At 43.3% G+C, this 24911-nt stretch overlaps 1 protein-coding gene across 3 annotated transcripts; it reads left to right on the top strand.

Annotated features, from left to right (window-relative positions):
- The first annotated feature begins 3099 nt into the window (after positions 1-3099).
- On the top strand, positions 3100-24131 carry mfsd3 (major facilitator superfamily domain containing 3). Of its 3 annotated transcripts, none has more exons than XM_020052400.2 (7): positions 3100-3196; positions 3646-4411; positions 16170-16317; positions 19029-19129; positions 21305-21380; positions 21515-21624; positions 23537-24131. In XM_020052400.2, the coding sequence occupies exons 2-7, from the start codon at positions 3721-3723 to the stop codon at positions 23695-23697; spliced, it is 1287 nt and encodes a 428-aa protein (XP_019907959.1). In that variant the 5' UTR covers positions 3100-3196; positions 3646-3720; the 3' UTR covers positions 23698-24131. The 3 variants fall into 3 exon arrangements, with proteins under 3 accessions (XP_019907959.1, XP_010875160.1, XP_019907960.1); XM_020052401.3 differs by lacking the exon at positions 3100-3196 and adding an exon at positions 3208-3403; XM_010876858.3 differs by lacking the exon at positions 21305-21380.
- The last annotated feature ends 780 nt before the right edge of the window (positions 24132-24911 follow it).

Here is a 24911-nt window from a genome sequence, read left to right as displayed (position 1 = left end):
ATCTGAGCAAACTTGGAAAGGAGACTCTCATCGCTGGTGTACCTAAAACTGCTGATGAGAGTGATCAAGACCACAACAGCACCATCAGAGATCTGAACCCTACCAGGGGTTGTCAGAGCAGGTCAGAAATTGATACCAACCCTTCTGCCAAAGAAAGCACGACTGAGGGTGACGCCGCTGAATATAAACAGGACCCGAGCTCTAGCAGGCACACTACTCCTGAAAACCTGAGGCTGGAGGAACTGGAGAAGGAGGTTTCTCTGAGGGACATCTCTGATGATCAAGCAACTGAGCAACGACCAACTGACCAAGCAACCTAACAACCCATCCATCAATTCATCCAGCTATTCAGCAACCCTCCATTTGACTAGCAAGCTATCCAACTAATAAGTCTTTAACTTAGGACACAGCAGTCCTAATCATGACCCTGCAGAAGACCTAATAATCTAAGCACATTGTTCTGATTTACTAATAAATCAATGTTAGCATAAAATATAGCAGTTGATGTGATTCTGTTTTAGTGTAAGATAAGTGTTGAGCTTCAGGATAGATGGGTTTATATTAAAAAAGAGAAGCTGGTGACAAAGAGAAGAAACCCAATTAGTTTGCCATAACCCACTTACAGAGCAGAATATGAAGAGAATATACACTGCTCAAATATTTTAAGCGAACACTTAAATCACATATCTGGTCTTGATAAACTAAATATATTAAATATGAAAATTGTTACTGTACATTGTGTAATTCGTTGAGAACAAAATGACATAACAATCAATGGAAACCAAAATCACCAACCGAATGAGGGCTGGATTCAAACTCCCACCAAAAATCAAAGTAAACAATTGAAATCACAGGCTGTTCCAACTTGCGTGAATTTCATCACGGCAACTCATAATGTGACTCAGTAGTGCTGTTCTTTTCTAATGGCGACGTGTATCGTTTGCTTTTGGCTTCTCGTAATGGTTTTCATCCGATCTAACAAACAGATCCCTGATGAAATAAAGAAAATGGAGCAAAAGTACAGGGAGGCAAAGAGTCGGAAAGTGTTGGAACGACCGAAGGTGATACGATGCCATTGACTCAACATAAAAACGGAGCGCTGAGACTGAGCCCACAGAACATATAAAAACACAAAATTACCTCAGAATTCTCCCAAACCCTTTTATTAAAGATAGGTCGTTTTGACAAAATACTTATTAAACTGATTTAGTCGCAGGAGTTTGAAGAAGAAATTCATTTTATTTTTCAAGTTCAAACGCAGTATTGTAAAATGGCGTCATTGTATGTTTTGATACCAGAAAAATATCGCCTTTTATTTTTCGTAGTCGAAAAACCAAATCGCGTTGATAGTTTATTTCTCCCTCCCCACGCGAGCGCCTCCGTAGAACCATGGTACCAAATGTATTGTGAAAACAAAAGTCTGGAGACAATTAGCATAAATAAAATCTCGAAGCGAGCCTCGACACTACAAAAAATATCAGCACATGTTCCGCCATTTCCTCCTTAAAACTGTCACCACAGACCGGTATGGAACGCACAACTCTGAAAATGCAACCCGGTCTGATCCAATTGAAAGGGCCGAGGCCCTCGGTTTATCAATACCACAAGTTCAATGGCATCCGAAAGCTTGGTTTGATCACGTTTTTTTCAAAGCCTCTTTGAAAATATTTCAACGTATGTTGGACGTCTGAGACGATCAAACACCGACCTCTACTGGCCACCTTTTTAATAATTTAGCTAAAACAAAGGCCATAGCCATTGCGCCAAGAGTCTTGTTGGAGTTTCTGGAAAATACCTCTAATAACAAGTAAGCCCAAATCATATTCTACTCCACTCAACTTCCTCCCCTGAACCCCATATTCCACACCTGCTTCCATACCAGGTGCACACTATAATAGGGTTGCCAGATTGTGTGGACAGTATAGTGACTAATTCACAAACGAACAAACGCTGTTTTTACTATACATCCTGCATATCGACCCGCCCAAGCCCATTTTTGACCGCTCATGAAAAATAGCTGAAAATAGCCCATTTGGCCAGGAAACCACCACACCTGGCAACACTGCTGTGGATGAACAACTACTCTATCTGCTCTGTGACTGGATACAGACCTCCATGTTGTATGGGATGACTAATTTGCATTTCCACTTACTCTGAAACTAAGGACTTGTCCCCTTGACTTTATTTCCTTTCATCACTGTTACTCAAAATGTTTAAATATTAATTAATTGTATATGTTGAAGTCTAACACTTCCCCGAGTTGGTTTGATGAAAAGGAGAATAACACACCAGGAATCAGGTCAATTCCAATACCGTGTATTCCGTTTATTACAGAAGCTTCTGGAGACAGTGTCGCCCCACTATGTCCGAACATCAGCAGTAACACAAGTATTATTTATACTACCAATACGCCTAAAAAGCGGGGTATTGGTAAGCACGCTATATCTCATAGCGTCATGACTCTTGCGCTAGCTTTCCTACTCCTACAACAAGAGTTCCAGTTTTAGGATTTTGCCATCAAAATAAAAGTCTATGTTTAAACGTTACAAGGCTCATGCACCACCTCGATGGTTCGTAACATGGTTAGGAAAATCCATTTCTTATTTATGGACCCTTAACTAAAAAGAGTTTGCATTACTCTTTGAGATGGCAATGTTAGCATTAGCTAGCAAAGTTATGACGAATAATAGCGATGATAACATAGCTTGGTAAATTTTTGTGTACTCAGTATTAACCAGTTGGTTAACATTAGGCTATAGCTTACTGCTTCTACAATTAATTTGGTAACATCAAATTATGCCAAAAGTTTAGCTAATAATTATTTGCCTTATTTATTTAGAGATGGCCTTTTTTCTGAATTCTATTATATAATTTGAGGGCTTTATTTTCTACCTACTCATATTTCTGCAGGGCCACCTACCAACACAATATGTAAATATTTCAGAGGGTAATTCGTTCAGGGCATTTATTTAACATTGGATCATGTCTTAAAATCCACATTCCATGGAAAATGAATTGTTCGTGTTAGACACATAATTTTTGACATAGGACACTTTTCCACAATTACGGTACCAGTACCAATATTCTGAAATGCCTTGACCCGGAAGTACTTTCAGTATCGCTACTGTAAGCGAAACTGAAAGACGCTAGAATAACATTGGTATAGCTGCAGCGGCGAACATATTCAGGCTTCCCAGTATGTAACATCTCAATTATCAAAAGGGATTGCAGTCAGTCTAAAGCAAACAATTTATCTCGAATTCGCTAGCTACCTTTGGCACACGCAAATACTAGTTTTAAGTTGGTTGTCATGTCACTGGCTTATAGCGTTGCAACGGATGTTTATAGTAATAATTGCTTGCAAGTGTTTTTACCAGGACGTTATTAGCCTGCTACGCTTAAGGTCAACTGTTATTTCATTAAATTATATAGAGACTGTCCCATATATTACACAAATTAACTAGTTCAGTTTTGCTATTGATTAGGCTTGACACAACTGATCACTTTACCATAGTGATGTTCCTCTAGATACTTATTTTTTGTTTCATTCATTCAGATATGATAAAACTCAAAACTATTATGTTGAGTGCAAGCATGTTTTTGTCAGTAAAATAATCACCACTCTTTGTTCCCTATCTCTCCTAGGCTGATCGACCCATTTGATCAGCTCCCAAGAGATCATCGGCATGACCTGACAAATTGTCCCTCTTTTATTAAATTATGAATGACAAGCTGGTTTTCCTGGGCCTCCTGTACTTTGTCCAGGGGATCCCGTATGGGCTGCAGTCTTCTCTGCTCCCTGTCTACCTCCGTGGGGCAGGTCACTCCCTTACCCGCATCGGCCTAACTAAAATCCTCTACTTCCCCTGGGTGCTTAAGGTCCTGTGGGCGCCTTTAGTGGACCGCGTGGGCACCAAGCGGCGCTGGTTGGTGGCCACTGTTTCTGGCCTGGCTCTCACTTGCCTCTCCAGTGCTGCCTTAGCCCCAGAGGCCCACATCTGGGGTGTGGCAGGAACGCTTCTTGCCATGAATGCCCTGGCGTCAGTTCAGGACATTGCAGTGGACGGAGCTGCTGTGGGACTGCTCAAGGGCCGCAGCGAGCTGGGTTTCGGCAACACAGCCCAAGTAGTGGGCTACAAGGCCGGCTCTGTGTTTGCCGGGGGCGGGCTCCTAGCTGTGATTGATGTTGCTGGGTGGGGACCTATGTTCATGCTGTTGGCCTTTGTTTACTTTGGGGTGGCACTGTTTGTGTGGGGGGCCCCCATTCTGGACGACGACCTGTTGAAAGGCCAGGCAGAGGCGAGGAGGGGAGTCCAGTCCGACGCTGTGCATCCCTGGAGGGTGTGGCGAAAGCTGCTGTCCGTACCCGGGACACCCTGGACCATGCTCTACGTTCTCACATACAAACTGGGTAAGTCAGACGGGACTATACATGCAAACATTTAACTTTCTATATCCCTTGCTTCACCAGTAGGGCAAACAAAGAAAACACACTGAACGGGTTTAAGCATTCTGGGATTTATATCGAATCAGTGTATTTCATCACTGTTTCAGTCAGTTTTTTGGTGTCTAATGAACACGAACCAGGTGTCCTCTTGCATATTTTGTTAAGATTTTTACCACTAGATGTCTCTCTTGCCCTAACCAAGAGGGCTCGGATCTCTGCACTTGTCTACTAGTTGATGAATGAAGGGAACATGTAGGATTTGGTAGTAAGTCTAGAACCTACTGGAAATATGACATTTTGAGGAGAATTAGTAGTGTTAAGTATTTATTTGGCCTAGTACGACTTTAGGAATTGTCTTAAATGTTTCAGTATTTATTTACCTTATATTTGCAAGAAGAAAATATTATAAAGAAACAGTTAATTCTTTGGCTGTGTGTGTAGGTACGTGTGAGCGAGAGTTGATGTGGACAGTTTGGTGTTTGGCAGCAGAAGGGGATTATGTAAGGATTAGAGTGTCTTTGTGTCTGTGGCGTTTTATTCATGGAAACTGAAATGGAAGATGCAGCATCACCCTGGTCTGTGTGGGTGGTGGGAAAACGTGGATTTGCACATTTGCATGTTCTTGTTTATGTATGCGTGTGCCATTGTTTTTTCTTGTATGTTTGTAGGGTGTGGCGCAGTAATCGGATGAGCCCAGACAGACAGTAGACCAGACATTAACACTAGTTGCTAGCCCCCCCCCCCCCCCCCGCCCCTGTAATCTATGTTTGGGGTTCACTAGCATCATTATCACCATTGCAGTCATTGTCATCAGCCTTATGAATGTTAACATCCTCATAATGTTGTATTATCTTAATAATTATATTTAACAACAATTTTGTGATGATAAATAAACAGCTTAGCTTTTGTTCCTTTAAGTCATTCTAAAAGTTCAGTCTGTGTGTGACTAGCAGGTGAGTGTCAGCAGTCTGTGAAAATGTATTTTGCATGTTCAAGGGTATATCTAACTAACCTATTTGTGTTAGAGTTTGAACACACCACATCTCTCAGACCTCTTTCTCCCATCTCTTATTGAATGGAGTGTGTATACTCTATGTAACACTGCTCAGCCAATGGGAGTTAGCAGTGTTGATGACCCTCGTGCCATCTGAGGTCACGACCATGGGACATGCTGTCTAGCCCGGGAGTGGGGGTCGGTTGTTTCACTCCGAAATCACACACACACACACACACACACTCGCGCGCACACACACACGCTAGTTAGAAACACACAAAAACCTCCTTGAATGCACACCATACAGTGTACCATGTGTTAGTGTGTGTTGGAGTGTGTTTGTGAAGGGACAGGATGGAGCGTTCATCTGGGAAGTGGCCAGGTGGGTGAGGGAGAGAGGAGGGGCCAATGGTCGGGGCTTAGAAGAGACTGTCCCTCTGTCCCCGCCCATCTCTCGCCCATCAGAAAGATGATGATAATTAGGACGGCAGAGTGAGAGTGAGGGGGAGAGGGAGAGGGTGAGGGGGACAGAGGGGGTGTGCGATGAACGGAGAGAGAGTGCGGGTGAGAGGGTGTTGGTTAGGGGGATGGGAGGTGAGGGGGACAGAGGGGAGGTGAGGGGGACAGAGGGGAGGTGAGGGGGACAGAGGGGAGGTGAGGGGGACAGAGGGGAGGTGAGGGGGACAGAGGGGAGGTGAGGGGGACAGAGGGGAGGTGAGGGGGACAGAGGGGAGGTCAGGGGAACAGAGGGGTGGATGAGGGGAACAGAGGCGTGGATGAGGGGGACAGAGGGGTGGGTGAGGGGGACAGAGGTGTGGATGAGGGGGACAGTGGGGAGGTGAGGGGGACAGTGGGGAGGTGAGGGGGACAGAGGGCAGGTGAGGGGAACGGGATGGGTGGACTTGGGAACTGAGCAGTGCAGGCGTTAAGAGGGATTAGAGGATGACTGCAGCAAGACTGAAGGGATGATGAATGAATGAGGACCACTGCAGGGTAACCAGTCAGACAGAGAGATAGTGGTCATGTGTGGCTCAGTTTGGAGAGCTGGCGCCTGCAACGCCAGGTTGTGGACTTTCACAGCCGGCCTGTACATAAAAGTATGAACATATATGCACTAACTGCTGAGTGTCTCTTGGATAATAGTGTTAATTAACTGACTACAATTGAATTAATGTAAAAGATCAGATGGAATGATGAATGAAGCAACTGAAAGGGAGAATAGTTATCTTGGGGAACCATGCTTGGTAAATGTTTTTGCTAAGTCATCAACAAAAAGGTATAACATTGAAATAGGAAGACTCATATTTTTTTCCCCTAAATATGGTCACTGTCAAGTTACAAGGGGCTGGAAATAGTCTACCTACAGGTCAAACGTACTACCCACAGGTCAAATGTACTATCCACAGGTCAAATGTACTACCCACAGGCCAAATGTACTACCCACAGGTCAAATATTTTCACCCTACTAGTATCTGAAAGTACTAATTTCTCAAGTGAAAAAAGATCACAATGAGTTATTTCTTTTAGCTTTGTGTATCAGTATCTCATTATTACATGTATTGCTTGGCTTGATGTTAGTGTTTCATTTATACAGTGGAGAACACATTTTCCTTTGTTGATAGATTTTTTTAGTTGAAAGAAACATTTCCTGTAGCATATGTGCTTTATGTTTGTTCATCTGATTTGATTCTCCTGGCAACCTCACCTGCCTGCTGTGTTCACCGCTATGTCACCCTGAACGTCAGATTTGGTGGTAATTGGATCCGTCTGCTATTGGTAGAGCTGCAGAATGCTATTTGTGTTGCTGAATATCAGATATTGCCACTGTTTTGCTTGAAAGTGGCTCACATTTCCTATGTGGCTCTGTCACCACTTTCATTTGTTGAAAAAGATGTATCTTCCAGTTTAAAAGCTTTCTGACACCGCACTATATGTAAGATGACAGAACAGTAATCAGGGAGATTTCCATGCAAGAAAATCCCAAAATATGTTTTGTTATCTCTGATTGTTATGGCAACTCTTACATAGGCAATTCAATAGTTTTAACATGTAGCGCAACAATTCATCTGGGTAGTCATAATAAAAGTGGCCTTTGTGTGGAAAGATACATATTTATTATCTAGACAACATTAGTGTGACCACTCTGTGCAGACCCTTCTGTGACCTGTGTCCCTTCACCCTCCTCTCACTCTGTTTGTCTCACCTCCTGTTCCATCAGCAACTTGCCAGCTCTGCTCTGCCCCCCCCCCCCCAACTCCCCATACACACACCCACCAAATTCCTCAAACTTCACTGTTTCACACATTCTTCCCCCCTGAAACTCTGTCCCTGTCTGTCTCTGCCCCTGTCTGTCTCCGCCCCTGTCTGTCTCCACCCCTGTCTGTCTCCGCCCCTGTCTGTCTCCGCCCATGTTTGTCCCTGTCTGTCTCCGCCCCTGTCTGTCTCTGTCCCTGCCAGTATCTTTGTTTATCTTTATATAGACACAGACAGCCTTCCTCTTTTACCTGTTCTCTTTACCCCATCATTTGGCCTGTCTTTTCCCTGCTGTTTCTTTCCCTGTCTCTCTTTCCCCCTCTTTCTTCCCTTCTCTTCCCTCCCTCTCTTTTTCCCTTTTTATTTCCCCCCTCTATCTTTCTGTTTCTCTGTAACCTCTCCCTGTTTCCCCCTGTTTCCATCCTTTCCCCATCTCCCCCGTCTCCCTCTTCTCTCTCTCTTTCCCTTCTCTAGCTTTCCCCTTTCCCTATATCCCCTCTTCCCTATTCCCCACCCCTTCACTCTGTCTTCCCTAATTTTTCTCCCTTTTTCTGTCTGTTTTCTATGTCCCCAAGTGTTTGTCGTCTTCTGTCCATTTTCTACCAATCCGTGCATCTGTCTTCATCTCGCTGTCTTTCTTCCTTATCCCCCTCTACAAGTTTCTTCTTTCCGGATGCCTAATGAAATCCCCACTGAAATGGACAATTGTTGCGTTGAGAATATTTATAGTAATGAATAATCATCCTTGTTGTGTTTGTCTGCGCACCCATTTAGAGGAAATAATGAGTTTACAGCGGAAGCACTGAGTGCTGTAGAGACAGAACCACTGGTAAAGTATGAAGACATGGGTAATATTAGAAATAATTTGGTATGTGTTGTTTATTAGACATTAAGAAAAAGGCTGATATAGGCTTATAACAACATTTCCCAGAGTCAAACGTTTGATGTTTGGGAATAGTAAGCAGTATAGTGTTATAGGCCTGCCGTGCAGCTTCTGATGTAAGGGCTGTCGTGTAGAAACCGACATGGAATATGGAAGCTGAATGTGATGAATATGTCATCATAGCAGCCTCGGTTCATCCCACTCATTCTCCTGCCATACGTTTTGCCGGGCTGTCACACAGTATTGTCAAAACGTTTACATGCATGTTCTCGCAGCGTTCCGGCTTGCCGGGAGGTTTTTCAGCGTCTTCTCTGAGAACTATTTTCTTATTTCCTTATCTGTTTAATGTTGAGGATTCTCCCTCCCTCTCTCTCTCTCTCTCTCTCTCTATTTTTGTTCTTCTCCTGGCCAAGTTGGGTCGGTGGGGGTGTGTGTGTGTGTGTGCGCGTGTGTTTCGTCTCTTTGACAGCAGTCTCAGAGCTGTCACTCATTGCTCTGTCTCCCTGTCTATGTGAAGTCGCTCTCCATTAATAATGGCGGCAGCACTGAATATTTTACAGTCACTCTGCAGAACATTATCCCGCCTTCGATGCCACACAGCAACTGAAAGACTATTGTCTGGCTGACAAAAGTTGGATTTCAAGCAACAGCTCTGTGACTGAAGCATGTGTTATGTAAGGAAGTTTTGCGTTTCAAATTATATAGGATATAAACAACTTTGAAAGCTCCAGACACAACTATTGTTTAAAAATTGCCCATATTGTACCATTGACATTAGTGTTGTAAGCGTCACCATTTAATTTCATGTAATGGCGTAGCAATGGGTTCGGATTGTTACTTCGGTAATGTTGGTGCCAACTTGCACACACTACTAGAACAGGGTTTTAAAAAATACTGGTAGATACAGGACCATGAAAGAATACACATTGAAACCCCTCTGAACCTTTCTCCAGTATGGCTATGGCATATCGATGAAGCATCTACAACCACGTGAGCTGGGTCTGCCAGGTATAAAAAGACGTTAAATGATTGACAGAATGTATGTAAGAATGTGTCCACTCCTTGATTTCTGAAGATGCAATGATCAATAATTTTGATATTTGCAATTAAGATATTCATAGTGCTGACTGAGTTGTTTGGTGACCATATTGGAGAAATGGTACCAAACCCTTTTCTAGCTCTGTGTGTATGCAAATGCAATGACTCGATCACCAAATTCACAAATTTGACTCGTGAAAGTGTTTTGAATTTGTGTCATTCTTGTCACAAAACTGTGAATATTTAACCTTAGTTTACTTTTTCAAGGATATAGGATCATATTATAAAAAAGATGTCTTAATATTGATCTAAATCTTTATGCTTTTTTTACACTGTGCATTTGAAAAACACAGTGCAACCAAAAATCGATCAATTTCTGATTATATTAAGTTATCTTTCTCCATTTGTTTATAATATAACATCTAATCCTACGCTATATTGGACCCTCCAATTCGGCAGAAAGCTCTTGCCCCTCATATGTCCAGTGGTTTTCTACATAGCTTCCATGCAAGCTATATATGTATGGCTATGGAAATGGGAGGGAAAACCCTGAGTTCTCCTTACTCCTTTATTCTCTGTGTTAGAAACTGTTGGGAAAATCCATGAAATTCCATTCCCAGGGTTCAACATTAACGCTGGCCTGCTGGCGCTGGACCAGAGGTGGCACCTTAAGTCCAAAAGTGGTGGGGCAAAATTTGGGACTTCGGTACATTTCTCGGGGCCCAGACCATTTTTCCTCAACTTGTGAGGCAATCTGTTGTCCTACTTATATTCTTAGTTGACGAAATATAATTGTAATCATTCACATACATTTGAGTAACTCAGTAGACAATTCTCCAGACATGTAACTTTTATAAATAAGTATACAATCTTGTATATCCTATTATTCAATTAATCAACAGCTCACTTCAAGAAGGTGTTTATAAAATGATATTCCCATTCCGTACATCAGATTATATTGAATCACGTCACAATATACTGCACTGTTCTTACTAACTCTACTCTACTCTAACACTACTCTATCGCTGGATGGCTATCTGAGAAAGACAGTTTTGTTGTCGCTAGAATTCATTAGCTACTTATCCTAGTGCATTAGTCGTCATCCATCTGTTATGGTTGGACAAAATTATTTATATTTTCCGTGTATACGACTGGAATCTTTAGCTGGTTAGGTTTTGAAAGATTTTACAAATGTCAACGTAACAACCTCACGTCACCTGTCTTAATTTAACAAACTGACTTAATTAGTGTCCCTTGCCTTACCTTGTGTAGCAGCTGCAGCAGATAGTTTCATCTGTACTCGTCTGTTTACCGTGGCAAACATACTGCAATCAGTGAGCTTAAAATAATACTACTTAGCTAGCTAGTTAATAATGTTGTAAGGGTACTATATGTAACAATAGCAGTTTTGTCAGTTACGGATATGGTCATTCTATTATGATGGGGGCAAGTTAAGGGAATTTGACATACCTTGTTTTTTAACTAATAAAATGTCATCAGACTTGACGTTTTCACCTGACAAGGAGGCAGGCGATAGGGGAGCGTGAGCAAAGAAAAGTAGCTAGTAACCTTTTGCAATGACTCGATTCTAACGACCACCTGCGTTACTAAGCAATGATTTGTTGAGAGGCATTGTCGACGCTCTGCATCCGGGGCCGAGTTGGCTGTAGCTAGGAGATAAAACTGTGTGGTGCATTCACCTGGTGCAGTCAGCGTTTGAGGTAGTGCGTTATATTCAGCAGAGTAAATGGGCTGAAATTTGTGTTTTATCAACTTGTTCAATTGCAAAAAAATCACGTTTATTTTTAACATTTAGAATATTAGAAACATTGAATGCCCTCGATACTCTGCTGTGTTGAAAGTGGTGGGGTGGCACCACACCACTTTGGAAAGTACTGGGGCAAATGCCAGCTGGCCACATATTTTCCTGCGGCTCTGCCCTGGACCAGTAAGACCTAATGTCTGGCCAGTAGACAAAAACCTTCACGGGCCAGTGCTCAATTTCCCCATTTAAATTCATAGTACTGTATTAAAATGTTTGCTTAGTCAATCTTCCGACTTAAATTTGCATTCAAATGTGTATGTACCGCGCCCCCCTCCATCTGTTACATTACCAATGTTGTCATTTTGACCAATAGTATTCAATAGCTCGTCTGTTTTGACCAATCATAGTTTATAGTGCATTTTAGAGTGGGCCCAAACATCGTGTCATACGAAACAAAGCGAATGCAGTCATTTTTATTTTCGTGGAAAGAACAGGTTCCATGGGTCGAGAACAATAATGATAAGACGTTCCTGTTGTGCGTTCCCGACGAAACCTGATGTCCATGCACCATGTCGGGTGTATTACGGCCAAACGGGTTGCTGACAACCCTGCGGTTGCACGTCTGCCTGCCCTGCACGAATAAGGTGGCACGTAGCCAAATTGAAAACTACAGTGGGGCAAAAACGTATTTAGTCAGCCACCAATTGTGGAAGTTCTCCTCCTAAAAGATGAGAGAGGCCTGTAATTTTCATCATAGGTACATTTCAACTATGAGAGACAAAATGAGGAAAGAAAATCCAGAAAATCACATTGTAGGATTTTTAATGAATTTATTGGTAAATGATGGTGGAAATAAGTATTTAGTCAATAACAAAAGTTTATCTCAATACTTTATATACCCTTTGTTGGCAATGACAGAGGTCAAACATTTTCTGTAAGTCTTCACAAGGTTTTCACACACTGTTGCTGGTATTTTGGCCCATTCCTCCATGCAGATCTCCTCTAGAGCAGTGATGTTTTGGGGCTGTCGCTGGGCAACGCAGACTTTCAAATCCCTCCAAAGATGTTCTATGGGGTTGAGATCTGGTGACTGGCTAGGCCACTCCAAGACCTTGAAATGCTTCTTACGAAGCCACTCCTTCGTTGGTTTGGGATCATTGTCATGCTGAAAGAGCCAGCCACGTTTCATCTTCAATGCCCTTGCTGATGGAAGGAGGTTTTCACTCAAAATCTCACAATACATGGGCCCATTCATTCTTTCCTTTACACAGATCAGTCGTCCTGGTCACTTTGCAGAAAAACAGCCCCAAAGCATGATGTTTCCACCCCCATGCTTCACAGTAGGTATGATGTTCTTTGGATGCAACTCAGCATTCTTTCTCCTCCAAACACGACAAGTTGAATTTTTACCAAAAAGTTATATTCTGGTTTCATCTGACCATATGACATTCTCCCAATCCTCTTCTAGACCATCCAAATGCTCTCTAGCAAACCTCAGATGGGCCTGGACATTTACTGGCTTAAGGAGGGGGACACGTCTGGCACTGCAGGATTTGAGTCCCTGGCGGCGTAGTGTGTTACTGATGGTAGCCTTTGTTACTTTGGTCCCAGCTCTCTGCAGGTCATTCACTAGGTCCCCCTGTGTCGTTCTGGGATTTTTGCTCACCGTTCTTGTGATCATTTTGACAGAGTGAGATCTTGCGTGGAGCCCCGGATCAAGGGAGATTATCAGTGGTCTTGTATGTCTTCCATTTTCTTATAATTGCTCCCACAGTGGATTTCTTCACACCAAGCTGCTTACCTATTGCAGATTCAGTCTTCCCAGCCTGGTGCAGGTCTACAATTTTGTTTCTGGTGTCCTTTGACAGCTCTTTGGTCTTGGCCATAGTGGAGTTTAGAATGTGACTGTTTGAGGTTGTGGACAGGTGTTTTTTATACTGATAACAAGTTCAAACAGGTGCCATTAATACAGGTAACGAGTGGAGGACAGAGGAGCCTCTTAAAGAAGTTATTAAAGGTCTGTGACAGCCAGAAATCTTGCTTGTTTGTAGGTGACCAAATGCTTATTTTACTGAGGAATTTACCAATAAATTCATTACAAATCCTACAATGTGATTTTCTGGATTTCTTTCCTCTCATTTTGTCTCTCATAGTTGAAGTGTACCTATGATGAAAATTACAGGCCTCTGTTATCTTTTTAAGTTGGAGAACTTGCACAATTGGTGGCTGACTAAATACTTTTTTGCCCCAGTGTATTTAAGACTGCCTATCATGTTGTGAAGAGGAGATGGAGAAACAACTCACGGACTACATAGTAGGTGATCACTGATAGAGAAACCATACGGTTCTCCACTCATTACCTGTATTAACTGCACCTGTTTGAACTCGTTACCTGTATAAAAGACACCTGTCCACACACTCAATCAAACAGACTCCAACCTCTCCACAATGGCCAAGACCAGAGAGCTGTGTAAGGACATCAGGGATAAAATTGTAGACCTGCACAAGGCTGGGATGGGCTACAGGACAATAGGCAAGCAGCATGGTGAGAAGGCAACAACTGTTGGCGCAATTATTAGAAAATGAAAGTAGTTCAAGATGACGGTCAATCTCCCTCGGTCTGGGGCTCCATGCAAGATCTTTCCTCGTGGGGCATCAATGATTATAAGGAAGGTGAGGGATCAGCCCAGAACTACATGGCAGGACCTGGTCAATGACCTGAAGAGAGCTGGGACCACAGTCTCATAGTAACACACTACGCCGTCATGGATTCAAATCCGGCAGCGCACACAAAGTCTCCCAGCTCAAGCCAGCGCATGTCCAGGCCTGTCTGAAGTTGTCCAATGACCATCTGGATGATCCAGAGGAGGAATGTGAGAAGGTCATGTGGTCTGATGAGACAAAAATAGAGCTTTTTGGTCTAAACTCCACTCACCGTGTTTGGAGGGAGAATAAGGATGAGTACAGCCCCAAGAACACTATCCCAACCATGAAGCTTGGAGGTGGAAACATCATCTTTGGGGATGCTTTTCTGCAAAGGGGACAGGACGACTGCAACGTATTGAGGGGTGGATGGATGGGGCCATGTATCGCGAGATCTTGGCCAACAACCTCCTTCCCTCAGTAAGAGCATTGAAGATGGGTCGTGGCTGGGTCTTCCAGTATGACAACGACCCCAAACACACAGCCAGGGCAACTAAGGAGTGGCTCCGTAAGAAACATCTCAAGGTCCTGGAGTGGTCTAGCCAGTCTCCAGACCTGAACCCCATAGAAAATCTTTGGAGGGAGCTTAAAGTCCTTATTGCCCAGCGACAGCCCTGAAACCTGAAGGATCTGGAGAAGGTCTGTATGGAGGAGTGGGCCAAAATCCCTGCTGCAGTGTGTGCAAACCTGCTAAAAAACTACAGGAAACGAATGGTCTCTGTAATTGCGAACAAAGTTTTCTGTACCAAATATTAATTTCTGTTTTTCTGATGTATCAAATACTTATGTAATGCAATAAAATGCAAAATAATTACTTCAAAATCATACAATGTGATGTTTCAGGATTTTTGTTAGTGGGAAAACCTGCAAAATCGGCAGTGTATCAAATACTTGTTCTCCCCACTGTATATGTGTTTCCCGGAGGAAACAGCTTGGACACCTGGACCACCCTTGGCAACACGAGTGCCGTTTAAAGTGATTGTTGTCTCCCACCGAGGAAATTGGAAGGAGTACATTGTAAAAGGTTCCGTTTTTTAGATTGTTCATTTGTACACCTGTTTTAATGGTTATTTCTCTAGCCCTACTATGCATTCTTTGACAAAACTTGGGTAAATTATGTGTTTTACTGTTGTGAGCTGGCCTTTTCAAAATTATGTTGATTGGCACATGGAGAGAACAAAAAGAAATCCATTAACACGTCTGTTTTCATAGTTGTATATAGAACATTTGCTGGCCTGCTAAGCTGCTGTACATTTAGGAGGTCAGAGCAGATTTTGCTGCGTCCAAGCTCTGTGAGTTGGCAGCCAGGTTGAGGCTATGCTTTGGATTTTCATAGAAATTTGCCTACTCCTATATGACAATACTGTATTTTACTTCTAAACAACTCTTATCTTAACAACTCTTAATTTAAATGCACTTCAATCACTGATTGAAATTAAATGGTTACTAGGCTACTATGGAGTATGTCCTTCACGAATTCTGGGATTTTTTTGTGATGCAATGCTATTGCAGTGTTTTTTTTATTACACTATGCTATTAAATTTGTTTCTGGAATGCAGCACATTCTGACAGAACTTGGGTGAATGATGTGGTTTGCTTAGACGTTATAAATCCATTAAGACGTGTGCTTTCATATTTGTATATGGATAATTTGTATGCCAAGCAAAACTGCTGCATTGCTCAGCGCAACCCTCTATAACTCAGGAAGACTTAACCCCATGAAACGGTTTGAGATCAAATCGTTTGGCAAGTACTGTGAGTGAGACAACAAAAGTGGGGAACAGCATGTTTACTGATGCGTTGTTTAAAACTCCCATGAAAAGATCATGACTGGTCAAGATTAGGCCGTATTACAATGATAAAAGTTATAGGCCTAGGCCCACGGAAATCATAGACTACTTAAAAGTAGTGGAACATTGAAATGAATGGGATGGAGGGATGAAAAAGTGATGACACAGAAAGCTGCTATTGCTGCACTTTTATTATACATTTTGCAACTCTGAGGACCAACGCATTCAAAAAGTTAAACCCGGCTCATGGACTGTAGCTTTGATTGGTTCGTTCCTTATCTCTCTCCCTCCCACAGGTGAGCAGGGTGCCGTGACCATGTTCCCCCTCTTCCTGTTGGACCATCACATGACTGCACGGGAGCTGGGATTCTGGAATGGAGTGATTGCCATGGGCTTCTCCATCTGTGGCTCTTCACTTGGTGGCCTATTGCTCTCCCGGTTCAGGTAGCATTCATTGTTAACATTCTCCTGGTAGCATTTGTAGGCAACAGTTTCCTGGCTGCGTTCATAAGCAACACTGTCCTGATAACGTTCAAACACAACAGTGTCCTGGTAGCATTGAAAGACAACCCTGTCCGTGTAGCATTTATTGACAACACAGTCTTGACATAATTTATAGGCAACAGTCTTCTGGTAGCGTTCAAAGACAATATTGTCCGGGTAGTGTAGGCCCCAGATCAATTTCCAGACAAAAATAACTCACTTGTACAGAACCTACTGCTAGGACATAGAATAGTATAGTTGAAAAAGAATAGTAGCATAAACATTGTGCAAATTCAAATATTTTCCTTTAATTGCTAGTTTACCTTACAGTACATTTCCTAATTGGACAGTACTGTAACTGAACTTCTATTGGATAAGTCCATGCACCTGTCCATAGTCGCTTCCAACTTTGGTAGGTGATGCAATGTAGGCTAAAAACCTATGTATCCATCACTGGCACTTAAACTATAAATTGATTAATAATAATACTACCATTATTGCCAAGCCAAATAAACTATGGTCTGTACTATTGTATTAAGATCTCATTGTGGTTTCCACTAGTTATCCCAAGCTTTTTTTTACTTTACCTGTAAAATATGCTACAGAATACCACGTAATCCTTCAAGGGCAAACCTTTTATTTATAATTGTTTTTCACACCATGTTTTTTGGGTGCTTCTAGTCATTCTTTTGTTGTTAAGGACTGTGGCATAACTGTCACGTTTTCATACACAAGTGCGTTCACCTGACACTATACAGTCCCTAGAGATTCCCACTGAGTGACTCCGAGCCCCTCCACCCTCCATACACAGGAACACACACACACCAACCAATTCACACACACACGATACAGAGCCTATCCACCAGGCCTCCTTAATGCCCTAAAAGCTCATTTGGACATTTATACTGGGCCCCGTCAGAAATGCGTGACTGGCCAGAGACTGACTCCTTCATACAGGTCCCCATCGGCAACCTGAGAGCCTCTATCATAGCGGAGCACACCAGTGTGAGGTGTCAGTGGCGAGGCAGGTTCACCTCTCTCACTCCCCATCACCACAGTCACTCCCCCGAGAGGCGGATTTGAAAGCAAGTCATTGAGAAGGGAGGGAAACAAGGGAAAGAATGTCTTTAGCATGTGAATGATGGCAGATTGGTTTACAGGTTCTAAGGTGAAGCAGGAAAAGGAAAAAGACGAGAGGTGGTAGATCCTCTAGTATTGGATGCTGACAGAATTGACAGATGTGGACATGCTATGACTTGCCTTTAGATTTTGATACGACTTTTGCGTAGTTCCTGTCTGCTCATGTTATTAGCCTAAGTTGCATGGGATAGTTGGAGTTTTTGGTAATGAAGACCTTAACCGCCTTCCCCAGAGTCAGATGAACTTGTGGATGATACCTTGATTATGTCTCTGTGTTCAGGATAAAGGAAGTACAGATATGTTTTGTAAGCCACTGCTATGACTGGAAGTCTAAAGGAACCGATAGCTGTTCTCAAATAATCACCTCAAATTATTGGCATTCCTTGGGAAAAAAAGTCTGTGTAAAATAACACCTGCACTGAGCTTTATTGTTATTTCCCAATGGGTGAAATTGTTACAGAGAGAGAACGCAGAGAATGTACACAGGCTTTGAGGGTTAGGTCCTTTGGGGTCATTCATTGAAAAAAAAACAAAAAAAACAGTGAAAACGGAGTCAAATGGATGAATAAGTCAAGGCTTTTTTGTCCTGGGCTTCCCAGAGTGGAGGTTCTGGAGGTATTGGTGCAGGCAGCATCAAGGGCAATGTGGCCCGGCGTCGCACACACCCCTTCTTTCCTCTTCCCATTTCATCTCCTCAGGGGGAGCCCTTTTATCTTTACCCAAATGAGGCGTTGTTGGCTTCAGGTGTGCCTCATCATGAGGTGGCAGCTGAGCTGCATCTAAGAGACCCATGTTCCTGCAGTATGAGCCAAATGCTTCTCATAAGGGCATTGGTCCCACAATGATATTGTAGAGGGCATGCTTACATCACAGGAATTAATTTCAACTCATTAATGATTCACAGGAATCAAATAAATTACACATCTCAAATAATTTATTTATCCAAAATGTATATACTTAATGTTTTTGACAGCATCCTTCAAGCTGAATGCAGAGAAGAAAATTATCCATTAGTTAATCTGGTTCTGGGGAAGTAGGTAATGATAAGGCTTCATTGGACAAAATTGCAATTTCAACCTCAAATCAAACTATGCGGTAGTGTTTGATGGGGTACATAAACCTCAGATATTCATCTAAATGGCATGGTCTTTTCCTCAGTGGAAACCCTGTCTCAGACACAAACACGCACAAAACACTACTCTGAGGAGGTGAGACCACTGATAGTCATTAATTAATTTCAATGCTGGGGAGGTCCTTAGGATATTGATTAACTCATGGGACAGTCCCACTGGGAGACACAGCTCTTAGAATAACAGAGAATCAATAAGCCTGTGCGGACACTGTGTGTGTGTGTGTGGGTGGGCACGTGCATGCATGTACGTGTGGTTTTTGATGTGTGTAGGGGTGTATGCTCATTTGTTGAAGCTGCTGTAGAGAAAAATGTGGTGTTTAGTCTTTGTGACTGCTCATTGGATCTCTGATTTGCTTGGTCTTTGTGATTGGTCGTTGGTCTCGTGCGTCTGTCTCCACAGCATTGGTTCTCTAATGAGGCGGGTCTTTGTGATGCGGACGGTCAGCATGATCTTCCAGAGCTCCCTCCTGAGCGTGCTGGAACCCTCCCCGCTCATGAAAGGTGAGTGAGGACCAGATCGCTCCAGAACCACGGCCTGACTAGGAAGCATTGTGATCTGTTCCCACAGCTTAACCACAGACTTATATCATTGACTCCAACCTGCCTTACATGTTCTGCTGATCAACATTGATGCATCCCCAGTCCCCCGCTAGCAACATATATTTGTATCATCCATAGCTCAATATCAGTCCTTCACCTTACACGGAGGAGCACATGGCCAGCTTTTTATTTTTACTCTACCTGTAAAATATGCTACAGAATACCACGTAAGCCTTCAAGGGCAAACTTTTTTTTATAATTGTTTTTCACACCATGTTTTTTGGGTACTTCTAGTCATTCTTTTGTTGTTAAGGACTGTGGCATAACTGTCACGTTTTCATACACAAGTGCGTTCACCTGACACTATACAGTCCCTAGAGATTCCCACTGAGTGACTCCGTGCCCCTCCACCCTCCACCCTCCACACACAGGAACACACACACACCAACCAATTCACACACACACACGATACAGAGCCTATCCACCAGGCCTCCTTAATGCCCTAAAAGCTCATTTGGACATTTATACTGGGCCCCGTCAGAAATGCGTGACTGGCCAGAGACTGACTCCTTCATACAGGTCCCCATCGGCAACCTGAGAGCCTCTATCATATCGGAGCACGCCAGTGTGAGGTGTCAGTGGCGAGGCAGGTTCACCTCTCTCACTCCCCATCACCACAGTAACTCCCCCGAGAGGCGGATTTGAAAGCAAGTCATTGAGAAGGGAGGGAAACAAGGGAAAGAATGTCTTTAGCATGTGAATGATGGCAGATTGGTTTACAGGTTCTAAGGTGAAGCAGGAAAAGGAAAAAGAAGAGAGGTGGTAGATCCTCTAGTATTGGATGCTGACAGAATTGACAGATGTGGACATGCTATGACTTGCCTTTAGACTTTGATACGACTTTTGCATCGTTCCTGTCTGCTCATGTTATTAGCCTAAGTTGCATGGGATAGTTGGAGTTTTTGGTAATGAAGACCTTAACCGCCTTCCCTTCACTTCACACGGAGGCGCACGTGGCCAGGGATTGTGAGAGTCATAGATGACAGACACCTGGATGAGACCCCATTGACACGCAGCCGTGAAGCTCTATTCGCTAAATGCTACAGTGGTTGTTAGAAGTATTCACCCCCCTTTGACTTTTGCCAATTCTTTTTTGTTTTACGACATTAAATAAAAATGGATTGAATCAGGAGTTTCTTGCCACTGATCAACACAATGGCCTCGCTGGTCTCCCTGACCGGTGCCGGTCTCTTCCGGATACTCCCATTCACAGTTGCCGTATTCTCTTCTGACTTCATTATGGACTTTACTGTGCCACACACATGCCATGATACTTTGCATTAACCTATTGGCCGTGCGTACAGCCAAACAGGTGTAGTAGTAGAAATAGTTCCAGGAAGCCCTGCCAGAGTAGGACAGGTGGATGTGGACGTTTCATATCCTCAGCGTCTCTTGTCCATTCAAGGATTTCACCATTTAGCCCACTCAGCCCCCCCCCCACACACATGAAAATCCATTACTTGCAGATAATTGTCTGTCTTAAGATGAATGTCGCTCAGGATAAGAGCAAGAAGGACTCAGTTAAAATAACTTCTCCCTTGCCAATCAGCTAACACCACTGCGCACGCACACACACACACGCTACACACTTACACGTCATTCTTATGACCAGTAGCGTAGCCATGTATTGAAATGGCTACAGATGAACACACTTCTTATTTGACCTTGTAACTTGCTATTTGGACAGTCAGTTTTTCAAAACGCTTTCAAGAAGAGGTATGTGAGCATTAAGGCCTCCAGTGTGAACAAAGCTTTGCAGCAAGAACAATGTCGACGCTGTAGATCCTAAAATCAAACCCAGAAAAAAAATGTTTTTCTGCAAGAATTCTCAATATTCCATGAGTGCCCCGTTCTCTCACTGCTGAGCTGAGTTACTGTCTCGTTCTCTGAATCCTTTGAAATGTCTTATTCGGCAAAACTCGACATCTCCTGTGAATAATTCAGCGTCAATGGGAGCTGAGAGACACTCTGTGTCGCCTGTGTTCTGCTCCCTTCTCCTGAGAGGGAACAACTTTGTTTGGGGGAACGCGAGGAGACAGCGCCCCTGTCACTTCCACCTTTGTTGTCTCGGTTCAGCATCAGATCAGGCTCCACTGATAGACGCTGCGCCGCTGAGCTTTCGTCACACCAGCCATCCAGAAGGAGGCTTTGAGTGAGTAGGAAAAGATAGATTTAGATAGCACCGCTTCAGGACAGGACTTGACATAATGTCTTGCAACACTGCGCCGTTGTGTCGCGTCTGAAACCGTTTCCAGACTGTTTCTCAGGCTTCTGTTTGCCCCTCAGGTATGGCCGTGTTGAGTTTGAGCGTTCAGCACTTCCTAGGCGGCCTCATCACCACGCTCACCTTCACGACCATGATGCACTGCACACAGAGGGCGGAGGAGAGCGTACAGGTAAGAGCCAGCCACTGTATACCTGTCAGTGTCACAGCAGCAATGCTATGGGGATGCTCCGTTGTCTTTATTTTCGTCGTTGGCTGACTCACGGAGGGTATGCCCATTGACACTGAGACTCTGATCCTAAGAAGGCGAGATTCTCCGACCCCTGGAGGCCTCAGGGTTGGTCTGTTATCTGAGCCGAACAGAAACTCTCGACTCCGAAACAAACACAACAAAGAGCACAGGGCTTACCTGCCCTATTCGGTTCCTTCTCCGTTCTCCTCACTGTTGTCTTTTTGAAGCACTCATTCTATAGAGCTAGATCATACCCGGAGGTGTCAACAGGCAGGACAGATAGCCCTGCTTACAGCAATCACGCAGACACGACAGCTGGGACTGACCAGCTTCTTTTTTAATACTCTCCGTGTTACTCTCCCTTTTCCTCTCTTTCTCCATTACCATGTTTCCCGCTGTTCGTTCACATAACTTCTTTAGTCCCGCCAAACTGGGCCAACGCTGCCTGGAGGTGATCCGTTTGCAGCATCTCAAACGTCACTCAATCATTTCTGAAGGTGACGACTTGGCTGTGGTTCTACCAACGAGTTGGAGGACTAGGAAAACTACACCAAGGAATATACAGGGCTGTCTGGGCAATTAATGACACAAAAACTAATGAAACAAAGTTAATCACAAATCCTTGACTTTAAGGAGGGGTGATAACCTTCGGGGTTAATTTGAAATGTTCTCATGACACATATAGAGCTCTACCTGTTTTTTTTTTTTTTTTTTAAGGTCATATCCAGTGACAGAACGCTGATACCGTGAGTGCTTGTTGAGGGCCCAGGAGAGAGAAACAGAATCCCGTTAACAAGTTAGCCCGAATAAAAGCACTTCACTTAACTCTGGTCTACAGGCTGTGTGAACCCAGCTCAACCCAGCACTGGACTCAATACCCAGACACAGCAAAGATCCCTGGGAAATGTCTAATTTACGGGTTGCTTGTTTTGTCGCCAGTGACATTTGTCCGAGTCAGGTAACTGGTTAAGTTACTCATTGCCGCACTGGAGCTGTGTTTCACAGAGCCAAAGGCACAGCGAACGAATGCCTTCTCGCCTTTTCACTACCCAAATAAAATAATCATAAAATAATCAAAGATATCTGCTGAAATATATCCTTGTAAATACAGAGTTGAATTCTTTGCCGGACTGGAAGTTTATGTCTGGCGTGCACACCTGAGGTCTTGGAATTGAGTAGCCATTGTGCGACCTTGTTTAAACCCACGGCTGTCTATGCTGCCTTGTTGTGTTAATGTGGGCCTCAGGGGTGGAGCCTGGGGTCTTAGGAAACGGTTGGTCTGCCCTCGCTCCCTCCCTCATTCATTCAGTCATTTATTCAGTTCAATTGAAAAAGCTTTATTAGTGTACAATGTGTTGCCACATACATTGGCAAAGCAAAGCATTAAATCAAGGAGAAAGCATACATTGTAACGATAATGCTTAATTATAGATATATGCAAAAACACAGTTTTGTCCTGGTCGATTATTCCGTTGGCTGTCCATAGAGCTACCTGTGTTGCAGAAACGTACATATTGTGACTGTTTCCGGTGGCCTACCTATGTTTTCTGAGTCAGTGTTTTCGACAGTCTCTCTTGGTGTCTCTCTACCTTCCTATAGATAACTAACTTCAGACTGCCCAGCTGGCCTCAATCCATGCGTTGATGACAAGGATCTTAAGCTTTCCCTTTCCCACTCCCTCTTTCGTTATCCATTTAGTTCATTTTAATCTGCAGTTTTTCTTTCTGTTAATCTGTCTGCTGCCTCTCCCTTTTTGTTATTTGAATTTTTCTTCCAGCAGGTTTTTCCGGTAAAGCCAGTAAAATACAAATGGTTTTCATCATCGATGTTGTGACTCCTCTTCTCCCTACAGGCCACCCACTACAGTTTCCTGGCCACTTTGGAGGTGCTGGGGAAGCTGATGTTTGGTGCGCTGGCTGGGAGCATGGTGGACTGGCTGGGTTTCCCTACTGCCTTCCTTTTCTTCTTAGTCCTCTCGGCCGGGACCGCTCTCCACGTCTGGAGGGCCACTGACATGGGCGCCCTCAGGGAACAGTACAAGGAACAGCCCAAGTGATGAATGATCTCCCAGCAGATCGCCCCAGAACCTGTATTATGTTTATTAAGCCTTGTGTATTCCCGTTAATGTACTGCTATGTCAGCATTGTTTTAGATTTCTAAAAAGCAAAACTTATTCTTCCAGGAATGACAGGTAGCTACATTATGCTGTATATGGAGGAATGGAATAGAGGGAAAAGTCATTACAGGGATACTGTCAGATTCTTTGAAAAAAAGTTTGTGTTGTTGTTTCTGTCCACCCTAAGTCAAATATAGCCTTGCACAACTGAGGGTAAAATACTCTTCTCGAAAGCAGGCAAATAGACCCAACCATTACCAAGCTTGGTGATTATCATTTTGTACTTTAAATATTGTTTACAAGTAGATATTAAACCATACCATTTTGTTTACACTTGTTTTAAATTGAGTTATTTAGTTTTTTAAGTGTATTCTCCAGAGTTGGCGTTTTATTATTCCGCCATGGGCAGAAAGATCGTCAGTGACCTCCCAAGTCACCACGGTGTTTGTAGGCTTTAACACTGAACACACGCAGCAACATTGGTTGGATGAGGAAGGTCTTCATTCTATGCTACAGTATTCTGTTTTATTAGGTGGAATACTATCAGTTGGGTTACACTAACAATAGGCGAACTTCAGGAGTCTCCAGACGACAAGCATAGCTATAACAGTGTTATCCATATGATCAAGTTAATCGGGGTAATCAGGAAAAAAACGAGTCGTTTCTTAGGGTGGTGCAGCAGTACGGCCCCTGTCCCTAGTACACATACTGCTACAGTCCGCCTAACACTCGTCCAGCAAAACCTGTATCATTCACATCTTTCCTGTCCAATGTATCTTAAATATACCCCCAGAATATTAGAATACAAATAAAATAGCTTTTATGATGTCCTGGCTATTTTACTCTGAGACTTTACTCAAAACTAGCTTCAGTTCTCCATACTATAAGCGTATATTTAAAAATGGTCTCTATATGTACTTCTGACTCCAGGCATGAAAAAGGAATCTCAGAATCCCGCAGTATGCCTCCTTATCTGAGCCATTTTCATATTTGCCAAGCCAGCAATAAGTCTTAAGCCAGCAGTTACATATTCTTGGGCAGGGAAGAAGGTTCTATGTCATATGTGTTTGCCATTTTTCTTGTTCTTTGGTGATGTTTACTAATGAATCAC

This window comes from Esox lucius, chromosome 13, assembly GCF_011004845.1.
Source record: "Esox lucius isolate fEsoLuc1 chromosome 13, fEsoLuc1.pri, whole genome shotgun sequence".
NCBI lineage: Eukaryota > Metazoa > Chordata > Actinopteri > Esociformes > Esocidae > Esox > Esox lucius.
This window is presented reverse-complemented; position numbering and strand designations above follow the sequence as displayed.